Raw genomic sequence first — 12,237 nt, 5'->3', positions numbered from 1 at the left:
TGAAAGTTGTTTTTCTTAAGTAAAAGCAGGTGTTGGTATATTTATGTATATGATTTGACACATTGATAATGAGGTTTCAAAGAGTGCAGAACAGATCAGAAAATATTTATTGTTGAGATTCTGAAATTCTGAGGATTTAGACAATTTCAGGTCTCAAAATAATAATGGGTGCATGATGGGGGCATATCTACCCCTGGGACTATGTAATACGATTTTAACGGGGGTTATGCAGCTATCAGCAAATCTAAATTTGGCTCTTTAAGGCCATGACAGGAACAGTACTGTTTTCTTTTCAAATTAAGAGTAAATTGATTGCAACATGAGGCAACCTATTGCCAAATTATGTTGTAGGGACTTGTTTACAAAACATTGTTTGCTTTTTTTTCTTACATTTTATATGGCTGCACATTGACATTAGTGGCACGATCTTTGGCAAGGAAGCGAGAAGTAAAACAGATGATGTAACATGATCTAGCTTGTGGAGTAAATATCCCTAGAGATAAGACACGTATGGAACGAAAGTCTGTTTTAAGGCTCTTCTTTTTCATCCAAAAATGGTTTGAACTGGTTCCAGGGTACAGAACTTAGCTGAGGAAATGTTTCACAGTGGCTAAGTTTGAGAACCACTGCTCTAAAATAATATAATAATATAATCAGAAAAATAATTGTTTATTCATTTGACTATTGATTTGTTGTTGATTAATGGATAAATTGCAAATTTGACCACATCTGATTCTGGTGTTGGATAAACAGCTGCTCTTAACAGCAGGCATCAAACCCTATGAATAATTATATTCTATTTTTTAAATGATCCCACCCAAAAACACAGTTATGAGTAGACACAGTTGTGAGATTCAGTTCACTTCACTTGCACAATTGTGACACGTTTCAAAGACCAAAATATGCCACAATTGTGGATATGTCATAATATTTTTACTAAAAAAAATAGTGTTTTCCTACAATCCCCAATGTAATACAGTACACTGAAAAATAAATAATGGATTGTTGGTCTGACTGTTTCCAGTGATGGGATGTAGTCTGTTTCTAAACTTTTGAAGCACAGCATTAAAACACACACACACCAAGCACTACTTGCAATAAAGACAAACAATCACAAGCACATGCAAGTAGTGCACATTAGCAACACACTATTGCAGTCTCACCAACTGTAGGCACACACACACTCACAATTCCAATAAAGGACACACACTCAGCTGCACACGCACACACGCACAGCATTTCCCTTTCTTTCAGCACAGGCACATATTGTGCTGCTGGAACACACTGCACTCGCACGCATACATGCGCGCACTCACACACACACATGTTTACGCACACACGCATACACACACATGCACACACCATTTGTAGAGCTTGGTCCCAGTTCTCCCTGCAAAGACACACAGACACACACGCACGCGTGCACACACACCCACCCCTATCTCTGTCAGGCACACATTCACACTAACGCATAGACACACGTATATATGCACACTCCCTCCTACGTAGGCAAGCACACACACACATGTTCTCGCACGCACACACAAACACACGCACACACACACCCTTCCCCCACTCTCTCAGTCATGCACACACACACATACACACACACTCTCACTTTTTTCTTCACTATAGCTCATTCTGTTTCTCTCTCTGTCTCTCACTCCCTCCCTCTCTCGCTCACACACACATGCACACACATTCCCTCTTTCTCTGTCACACACACACACCTGCACATTCGCAGGCATGCACATACACTTTTTCTCCCCTCCCTATGTGTCTGTCCGCCTGCCTGTCTATCTTTCACACATGCGCACACACATACACACACACTCACTTTTCTGCCCTCGCTCCCCTTCTCTTTTTTCATCTTTCTATCTGACACACATACACCCACAGCACACACTGACATGCGCAGAAGCACAAAACACACATTCTATTTCACTCAACACACACGCATGCACACACGTAAACACACACATAAACACACACATTTAATACTTCCCCCTCTTCCACAGGCATTCTGATTGCCACTCCTTTCCTATCAACGACACACAACTGAAAAGATGCAGACAAACACACACACGCGCAAAGACACGATTGTGGTTCTTGAGTTGGTGAGGAAGCCAGGGGGTTACATCATCCTCACCTCAACCTCAACAGGAGATTAAAATCTTTTTAACCTTCAAAATGTCTTCTCCTTCAAAAGTCATTTGGTCCATCCAAGATTGATTTGTTATTGAAAGGCAATTGAGCTCCGCCCCTTTCACTCAAATACAGTGCGTCTTGCATTCTTTCGTTTGACCAACAGTATTGCATTCTTGATAATTCATGCTGAAGGAAAAATGAAAATGCTGTATTTTACAAACACTCAACACACACTCACCCACACAAAGCTATGAGAAGCCAACCAAGTTGATCATATAGGGATCTATTTATTTCAAGCCATAGAAATACAATCAATAATAAATACAATTTCAAACAATACCAAACTTTTGTATTCAAAGCATAATCTGTGATATGCAGTACTGTGTGAAAGTTTTGGGTCACCGTCAGATCCATGTTTTGTTTGTTTCAGCAATAAAAATGATCAATTAGAATCAACCTGCACCAAAGTGTTGAGAAAATAAATAAAAGACTAACCCTCAATCAAGCCATCCCTCTCAACCAATCAGGCAGAAGTGGCAATCGATTGGGCGTTTTAAAGACAGTAAATAACTGACACTACATCACTGAATGCATTCATATCAAATGTCACTTTGGTGTCAGTGTAGTTTTATCAATAGAGCGCAGGACTGGAATCATCATTTCTTGACCATTAAACTCCAAAATTGGAGGTTGATGATGCAGACATGTATTCCAGAATAATTTCCCTGTTCAGACACTCTTTATAGACAAAAGAGATTAATCAAACACTTAATTATGATAACACAGTCTTTACAATGGGACAGTCCCTTTATGCTTTGATGCATCAGTTTGAAATGCACTCTCACAGACCATTTCATCTGTGCCATGACATTACAATGCTTGGTTTCAAATCAGCAAGTATTCATAAATGTTATGATGGGTACAGAATATTACAGACATTTGTCAGCATAACCTGCACTCAATAAAAACTTCCAACTGTAAGCAACGTTTTCTTTGTGAAGACATTTTCAACAAAGCTCTTGCATAGCATTAGAGAGTGTTTTCCATACAATAGGAAAAGATCACTAGGCAGTGTACTAAACTACATTCAGAGAGGAAATACAACAGTAACAGTGCACCATGAAATCAAGAAAAGCTGTTTTTTATACATCAAACATAGACATTGTTTTAAAAAGTCAAGTCAGCAGAGCAAACAAAGCTCATCAAAGTAGAACAATATGGTCATGCTGGTACATGAGCTTCGGGTGCAAGCAGACGTGTTGAAATGTTGCACGGCTTCAAAGTATGGAATACAAAGTCATTAATTCATTGACGCAAATGTGGGAGCATTCATCACCTCCATGAAATAATAATAAATTAAAAAAAGGTAAAAAATAAAGCCTTGGAACTATACACACACTCCAAACCCAAGGCTTGTATAATATATAGTTATATTTCAAGACACAACCCCCCCCCACCTCCCCAAACCCCTAAAAGGAGAAAAAAAATATAGAGAGATTTTTTTTTGTTTTCGTGCGATTTTTCATGACCAAACAAAAACATTGTTCTCAAGAGGACCAAACACATGTCACATTTGCTAGCAAAGCCGGTCCAAATCTGAAAGACTTTGGTTCTGTTGTGTTATTTGTTAGTAATGGAAATTTATTGGTTTTAACTTAGTTTATGATTATTCATTTATTTTATCTTATTCAAAACTCTTTTAAGTATGTTTAACTTATTTCTTGTGTGTTCAGTAAAATTCAGCTTAGTTTAGTAACAAATAAAAATATTAACCCAGTAACATGTCTACAGTAACTATACAATTCTCACACAAAAAAAAACATTCTTGTCGTTTCTCATTCCAGCAAATTGCATTTGGTGAGTACAGTTTAGTTGTATTTATTTTTTCAAATCCACAGTAAATTTCCATTTCTGCTTTTAAAACTCTTAGCTTTTAAAACTCTTAACATTTAACTTAGCATCTTATATTTAACTGATTTTTTACACTTTTTAATGAAATCATCTGTACACATATTCATTCTTATAATCAAGTACAGAGTTATGATTCAAATTGTGTATTTTACAGTGTCTTAGAATATGATCAAATATACCTTTTAAAGCGTAAAACCTCTGTCTTTTTGATGAGCATGTGGACTACTATGCTACTCCAGTTCAGTATCGGTTATGGTAGTGATACTTGGAGAGCAAAGTATTTTTTTTCAAATTGGTACAAGGTGCAAAAGGTCGGACAAGCACTGACCTATGTTACTCATATCCCACATTGCTTTATCACATGGAATGTAAATCAACAGCAGATCATTCGTTTTATATTGTGTTTATAATAATTTATTGTCTTTAAATTAACTATGACGAGTTAGTAATCGATTTTAACGGCAAAAAATTGGGGGGGGGGGGGGGGGTGCGTGGGCTGGCTTTGATTGGTAATAATAAAACAAAGTGGGTTTACGGAAGCGTACACATCAATGTAATGCCATCAAGTAAACACTAGAGCGTGCTGTCGCACAGATTGCCCAAGTGCTCCTTTTTATGTTGTCCCAAGATGCTTATGTCTTCGGAATGATTTATAGCCAGTGTTCAGCACTAGTTGCAATACATTGCAGCCCAGTCATAACTTGCTGCATTTCATCTCAAAATGTATCCCTTGACACAGAAAGAAAGAAAGCTGGAAAGAAAGAATGGACTTCCATCTTAATATCTTTTCACTAGTTTTTCAACCTGATAACATATAAGTTCATGTTTCCCCCGAGCGGTTCAATTCAGTTCGATACGGATGGATGGACAGACCTGCTTGTTGCCAGAGATGGGCAAAATCATGTGCTCAAGAGTCACACGCTAGTTTTTTTTAATTTTTTAATATATACTGTAGGTCAAGTCTTTTTATTGTCCAAAAGCTAAATGTGAACGTACACACAAATACGCAAATAATTAAATACTCTTTAATGAATGCTGTTAGACAATATTTGTCATCCATTCAAAATCTAATGAATGTTGTTATCAAACAATCTTTGTCATCCATCCATTTTCTAAATGCCTAATACTGCTTTGGGATGCAGATATAAATATCATAAATCAATGAAGCAGTTATATAATAATTAGGTTAATGAATAGAAAATAAATTAAACAATGAATAAACGAATTGTAACAATTCCATTTTAGAGGTGGAAAACCGTCTAGCAAACATTATAGGACTCTAGATAATGTATGTGGCCTATAGTTTGCCCGCCCCTGGCTTAGACGTTAGCTTCGTACATAGCGTGGCATTATAGCAGTGTGACAGTGTGTAATCCATCCATGGATTAAATAAAGATAAAACACAATACCCTAGAATGTGAGGTACCTGTATCCATCCATTTTCTATATTGCTTATCCTCAATAGGATCACAGGGTGTGAAGGAGACATGCTAACCATGCCGTTTCCGTTATGGCCCACACAACTTTATTTGGTTTGTGTTTTTAAATAAAAAGTGCAATCATATTTACACTAAAAAAAACTGAGTCCCACTGCTTGTCTTTTTAACACAGATGCTCTCTTCACATGGTTCTCGTCCGTTTGTTTAAGTGTAACCACTCTCCTCTCCTGCTAACTCATCTGCGAGAGCTTCTTGCATTCCTATAGCGAGTATTCCTCACCCGCTCTTTGGGGAGAGCTTGCAAGATGGTGACGGCTGTTTTGGCCCAGTAATGCACTTCGGAGAAGACACGGAACACCCACTGCTTCAGCTCAAAAAGGGTCAGGTTGTCCGGCTAAGGGGGAGAAGATACCACATCAGCACTTCAGTCTTGTCAACTCTTCACAGTGGTGGCAAGCACCAAGGAACTTCATTATTGTACTGTACTCGCTGGGCAATTTTACTCCCTACATTTAAAAAACACATACACTGTCTATTTCCTACTTTGTCAAAATAGGAATAGGCTTGTAACGTTTTTCAACCTCAGTATAAACACTATGTTAAATAAATAAATAAATAAATGAATGAATAAATAAATAAATAATTAAATAAATAAACTTATATATATATATATATATATATATATATATATATATATATATATATATATATATATATATATATATATGTTCACTGCCAGCCCAGTTAACAAAAGAACTTTAATTTCAAAAGTTATCAGTGGAGCACAGCAAAAATGGATCTTTAACATCAATCGTCGTCAATGGCACTGAATGACGACCTAATTAATAAATTGTGACCTCGATTTAGATTGAGATTGTGAGGACGTAAAACATGAGAAAAACAGACAGCAGTGACATGCAGGAAAGTGAATCAAGCATTGACAATAATTACTGAACAGATTTTGAGAAGATAGTCCCAAAGCTTGGATTTTTAATTTTTTTAATGTTCTCAACTCCAGCTATGAATTATAGCAAATGCAATTACGGGTCATAAAACGACAGGCCCAATTCGACACAATTTGATGCAGATTCCTAGGTTGACCTATACAAATAAATCCAATTTTTGAGGTCTTATACCAAACAACTAATAATTTTAGAGTGTAAATTATGGCTTATGTGGGCTGAAGAAAAAACTTTCAGTATACAAACTTTGACTTTTTAGTCGGTAGCCATGATATAAGGTGTATGTTTCAGTTAGTAGCCTTACCCAAATTTACTTTTTTGTTTTGTTTCATTTTGCATGATTTGCAGCTGTGATTGTGCAGCAGTATATCTTGTCTGAACCTTGTGAGGTAGTGTGGGTGCTTTAAAATTCACTGCGTTCCCTGATTTCACCACTAGATGTTGCTAAATCTTACAAACATATAGTCCCTTTAAGTTCAGCATGAGTACTACACTCATGCCACCTCTAAAGCCAATCGGGGCCTACCTCCAAAATGTCACTTAAACTCGGGGTCACTAGAGCCGGGCCGTCCACAGCTTTGACAAGTTCTCCAGTGATGTGTATGAGAAACGAGAGCCTATCCTTCACCATTTTCCTCAGCGTCTCGTACTCCCCCGTCCCGCTGCCCATCTCCTCATCCTCTTTAGCGATGGCTCTCTCCATCAGGCTGCGGCACTGGAGCAGGGCGGCATGCAAGCGCCACAGCTTGTCCGGCGTATCCAGCTGGGAGGAGGGAGGAGGAACGGACACCAAATGACTGTCCTCCGCTATGACATCTGTAGTGAGGGTCTCCCGCTTGCTCTTTATAGGGAACAATGACACACAGAAAAAGATAGAAAGAAATAAAACGATAAAATGATAGTGATGAGAAAAGCTTTCCAGTCAATTTTAACGATACTACTCTCTTTAAATGCGAGCGGTTATTTGTGATTGGTTCTGGGCCCGGTAACGGCCAATTAAGGCTCATTTGGCAAATGTCACATAACCACACTCAAAAAAGCAGGTGAGCAGTAATTGGTCGTAACCTGAGCCAAATGTGACGTCAATATCAGTCAAGAGCCAATGACGAAATGGCCGCCCTCGAGGCGGATTAAAATTGGTACATTTCAAATCACATAGCACAAACATGATTTTAATCATAAGACCATGTTTAAACCAGTGGAGCCACACCTAATGCCATCCCAGCCCCAAGGGAACATAGTTTTTTTGTCCTTAAATGATGACATACTGTTTAACTGGTTGAGGTTGTGAACTGTTGCAAATAAACTAGTTTACACAGTGGCATAAGAATGACTGATTACACCCACATCTATGAACACTTCATGTCCGGTTCAAAAGAAATTCTTTATCTCTGTGTAACATGTGTGCTTGCTGTGGATCCTTCCTGCTACTTACATACTCTTTAAATATAGTGGTGAGAGCAGCATCTGAGCGTGCTTTTTTGTGCTGTGAAATTTAGACCCGATGCCTGTGAATTGAAAGATTCCAATATGGAATATGTCATTTTCTAAGCACAACTATCACAATTCTCAACAATGGAGTTGTGTACATACGTGCATGTACCAATAAGGTACTTAAATTCATGAGCGAGCACAACCATTAGGCCGAACTATCATAATCAAAAGGATATTGACGTAATTGTTGCCATTTAGACTAGTTGGGGGAAAATAAAGGTAAACAAACACTTGAGTCTACATATTGACATTTTTTTCCCTTGAACCTAAAGTATGTTTTTACAATTTGACAGAAAGCCACACATATAGAAACATGTACACTTCATACAAGGTCAGAGCCAAGGTGTGAATCCAAACCTGAAAACAACTGAGGCAGATGCACTGACTACTCATCCACTGTGCTCACCTGACCGGTAGTTGTTAAAATGATTAGGATTTGTTTATTTAATCAGCATTGAGCAACAAATGAATGAATAATGGATGATTACTTGTGATTATTGTTACTGGTAGAAAAGTAGAATGAGCTGGCTACAAAGTTTCCAAACCTAAACTATGCAGGAACCTCATGATGGCTCTGGAGACACAAACACAAGTGTGTTAAATGCCACACAAACAAACACTCGTGGAAATGTTATAAAGTTCCATTGGAACCCTGCCGTGGTCACACACACAGGCGCACACGCGTAGTGGAAAGTGGTGGAAAGCGGCTTTCTCTTGTACTCACGTAAAGTTCCAACAGGTTCGAAATCTCCAGAAGCAAAAGCTCGGCTATAGCAGCCGCTCGGGCCGCCGTCGTCTTGCCTGGATCGGACGGCCCAGTCACACTGTTTCGCCTGTCTGCCATCGTACCTCCGGAAGGCTCCAGGTGACGCAATCGGGCTCGACCCCACTACTCGGAGCGGCTAAATGACGCCCGGATCACCCCGGCAACGGAGTTCCGCTCATTCCCAAGTAATTTCAAGTCTTACTCGCGATTTCCACCAGATCGAAAGTTCAAAGAGCCTCTTTGCTGTCTTTCTCTGTGTATATCTTCGGGGAAGCAACACGTTTCCGACTCCGTCTCTCCGTGTTACATTGTGGGATTTACGGCCAACTCTCCGCCCATTCCCCCAGGAACCTGATGCCAGCACCGAGGAATTTGGAAGGACGCGCGGGGGCGGAGGACGGCGCAGGACGAGAGGACTCAGCTCACTCTACAAAGCTTTTATTTATAAACTTTTAGATGGTTTACCGGTACTGACGAAGGTCTGTTTACGGTCTAAATAAAAGTACGGCGTTACCGGGAGAAGCATCTTTATTTGTTAAGAGTGTTGGAGTTTTCATTGTTTATGTGGACGACAAATACAACTCGGAGGAATATATATATATATATATATATATATATATATATATATATATATATATATATATATATATATATATATATATATATATATATATATATATATATATATTGTTGGAGCCAAAAAGCTTTTTGTATATTCTAATTTGTTTATATTAAGAAAGTTAAACAAATTGTCTGAAGACATGCCAATCTATGGTGGGTGGAACCATGGTTGCCATGGTTACATAAATACGTGCCAGTTGGTGATTGCACTCAGGTGCGACAGGGCAAGACACAAACAGTTTTCGACCGTGCGAACGTGCGAACGTGCGAACGTGAGTGGTCTTTAAGTTTGGTTTGTAACCCGAATTATTGTTTTATCAAGATATTGAACGAAAAGGAATGTGGACGAAATAAACGGATTGGCATATCCAACGCAACACAAAGAGACTATTGAAATTATTTGATTGACGCACGCGTCAAAACAAAACTTACCCAGTTGCCCTGCTGTCCAGCCTATAGGCAAAGGCTGTACAATGTCGAAAACTGTAGTCTTAGTTTGAGACGGACTACCAGTTTAAAGTATATTGGAAACCGAGAGGAAACGCAACGTGACGGCTGCTCGGTTTGGACGGCATCCGATCGTTGCATGAAAGGACAAATAAGTGCTGTTTCGCTGTGTTGTTGCGAAACTTGGACGGACCACAAGACTACGCCAGGGGAGACACGGCGTGCGGGCCATTGGCTTGGCTCAGCGGAGGCACCGCGAACGTTGGGACCAGCAAGGCAGCCAGCCAGAACATCCACGGTGAGCGGACGGCCGCGCTGCCCAGCCACCTCGCATCGCATCGCATCACACGACCAGGACAACGGCCCGGTGCTTGAACTTTGCATTGGGGCACTTTTCCAAACTTGGACAGGTACACTGTGCACATAAAGGTATGTAGCGCGCTACCAGCTGGTTAACAATATATGGCCATTTAAAATACTGTGTGCACACATAGGGGACTTTGAGGATAAAAAAGGTGTCAATACGAGCGCTCTGGTAAAATCCAATGCATTGGTGGTTTTATGGTTTCATCTCCGTTACGTTTTACAAGGTCTTGATTGTAATGTGATGAATTTCTGTGGGGTTTGACTGAAATAACAAGGTACTGTTTTACATTTCACACTGCTGGTTGGGTTTTGTATTGCAAAAATGGATTCAGGTAAAGGTGTTGCTCATGTTATGTGCTCAAATGGTGATGCAATGCAAATAATGGATGAACCTTCAGAGGGTGAAAAACGGTCTAATGTGACCACCACAGGTCAAAGTGCTCGCAGTGAAATTTCACAGGTTAAATCTCAAGTTGGGTCACAGGTTGGCTCCAAACGCAAGGTGAAACTAACACCAAGGGCCTTAATGGAGAAAATTGATTCATTGCAAAAGGAGAGAAATTCTAAATTAAAAAGGGCATCCAACATGCAGAAAACAATTGGAGAATTAATGGAAAATGGAGGATGCAAACAGGAGGTTCAAAGTGCACTTGTGAAATATCTTGACCTATGCAAAGGTGCCAGAGAGGCACAGTGTGCTCTTCTACCACTAATACCTCAAGAAGAACAATACAAACATGACATTTGGTTCAAGGCCAAAATGATCAATATCGATCAATTTATTGAGGAGGTCAATGATTGGACAAAAAGGACCCAAGCTGTGCAAAGTGGCGATGATGATGTGGAAAATGAAATCAATCCCAACGACAGCATCTCTAATGTTGAAAGCACAAAATCCACTAAAGGTCACACCTGGAGTGAAGCGAGTAGGTCCAGCACCTCTTCGTTGCGAGCTCGCAAGCAGGTAGAGGCAGACAGAGCTGCCCTTGTAATTCGTGCAGCAGCATTAAAGGAGAAGCATGCGCTTGAGGAGATGGAGGAAATGCTGCGAAAGAAAAAGGAAACATTGGAGCTGGAGGCAGAACTGGCTGCTGCCAATGCCAAAATATCAGTGCTACAATCTCCCACTCACCAAACCCTCTCACAAGCACCATCTGATGGAATGGACTCCTACTTTAGGAAAGGTGCAAGACCAAAAGAACCTTCGGTGGCACAACACACCCTAGCCAGAAAACATGAACCAGTCACACAACCTATCCAACCACAGCCACCCCGACAACAATCTGCACAATCCTATGTACAACAACAACCGCCTCCTATACAACAGCAGCAAGGACTCATTTCACAACCACCACAGCAGCAAACGTATATTCAAACAAAACAACCACCCCGACGTGTACAACCACCACCCTTTTCACAATCACACATGCCTATGAATGCAGCATGGGACATTGGCCATACTACCCACAGGAACCCCCCTGTGGAACAAAATGCTTCTCAATTCAATGACACTTCAACGGTGTGCAACTTGCTCCAAAAACAAAATGAAATCACAGCCATGCTAATGGAACAGCAAACCTCTCATTTACTGCCACCCAGGGAGATACCATGTTTTGATGGGGATCCTCTACAATATAGAACCTTTGTTAGAGCCTTTGTACATTGCGTTGAGAGAAACGCAAGCAACAAAGGGGATTGTCTGTACTATCTGGAGAGGTACACCAAGGGTCAGCCGAACGAGCTTGTACGGAGCTGTCAACACATGGCACCAGACAGAGGGTATGACATGGCAAAATATCTTCTTGACCAAAACTTTGGAGATGAATATAAAATTACAGCAGCATATATGGAGAAGGTTCACAACTGGCCGCTGCTGAAATCTGAGGATCCAAAATCCCTTCGAGCATATTCACTCTTCCTTCGTCAGTGTTGTAATGCCATGGAAACGGTACAGTATATGAGAGAACTTGACATGCCAGCCAACATGAAAGTCATCATTTCAAAGCTTCCATATAAGCTAAGAGAGATTTGGAGAGTCTCTGCATGCGGCATAATGGAAAGACACTACCGCAGACCCCAGTTC

General features: G+C 40.1%; 1 protein-coding gene across 1 annotated transcript; it reads right to left on the bottom strand.

Moving 5' to 3' along the window:
• Window positions 1–2,441: 2,441 nt before the first annotated feature.
• On the bottom strand, window positions 2,442–9,074 carry cntf (ciliary neurotrophic factor). The gene is made up of 3 exons (XM_088418568.1): window positions 8,679–9,074; window positions 6,987–7,301; window positions 2,442–5,892 (listed from the first exon to the last, which is right to left on the bottom strand). Exons 1-3 carry the CDS (start codon window positions 8,796–8,798, stop codon window positions 5,734–5,736), a joined length of 594 nt encoding a protein of 197 aa, XP_088274694.1. The 5' UTR covers window positions 8,799–9,074; the 3' UTR covers window positions 2,442–5,733.
• Window positions 9,075–12,237: the final 3,163 nt, after the last annotated feature.

Source organism: Hippichthys cyanospilos, chromosome 7, assembly GCF_059441005.1.
Source record: "Hippichthys cyanospilos isolate Australia breed blue-spotted pipefish chromosome 7, RoL_Hcya_1.0, whole genome shotgun sequence".
NCBI classification, from domain to species: Eukaryota; Metazoa; Chordata; class Actinopteri; order Syngnathiformes; family Syngnathidae; genus Hippichthys; species Hippichthys cyanospilos.
This window is presented reverse-complemented; position numbering and strand designations above follow the sequence as displayed.

Bases quoted from the DNA above. Each gene is read 5' to 3' on its own strand.
- cntf (XM_088418568.1), bottom strand. From the start codon at position 8,798: ATGGCAGACAGGCGAAACAGTGTGACTGGGCCGTCCGATCCAGGCAAG. The intron at 7,302-8,678 runs GTGAGTACAAGA...TTCCCTATAAAG, and splicing joins CGAACCTGTTGGAACTTTAC to AGCAAGCGGGAGACCCTCAC. The intron at 5,893-6,986 runs GTAGGCCCCGAT...TCTCCCCCTTAG, and splicing joins GTTTAAGTGACATTTTGGAG to CCGGACAACCTGACCCTTTT.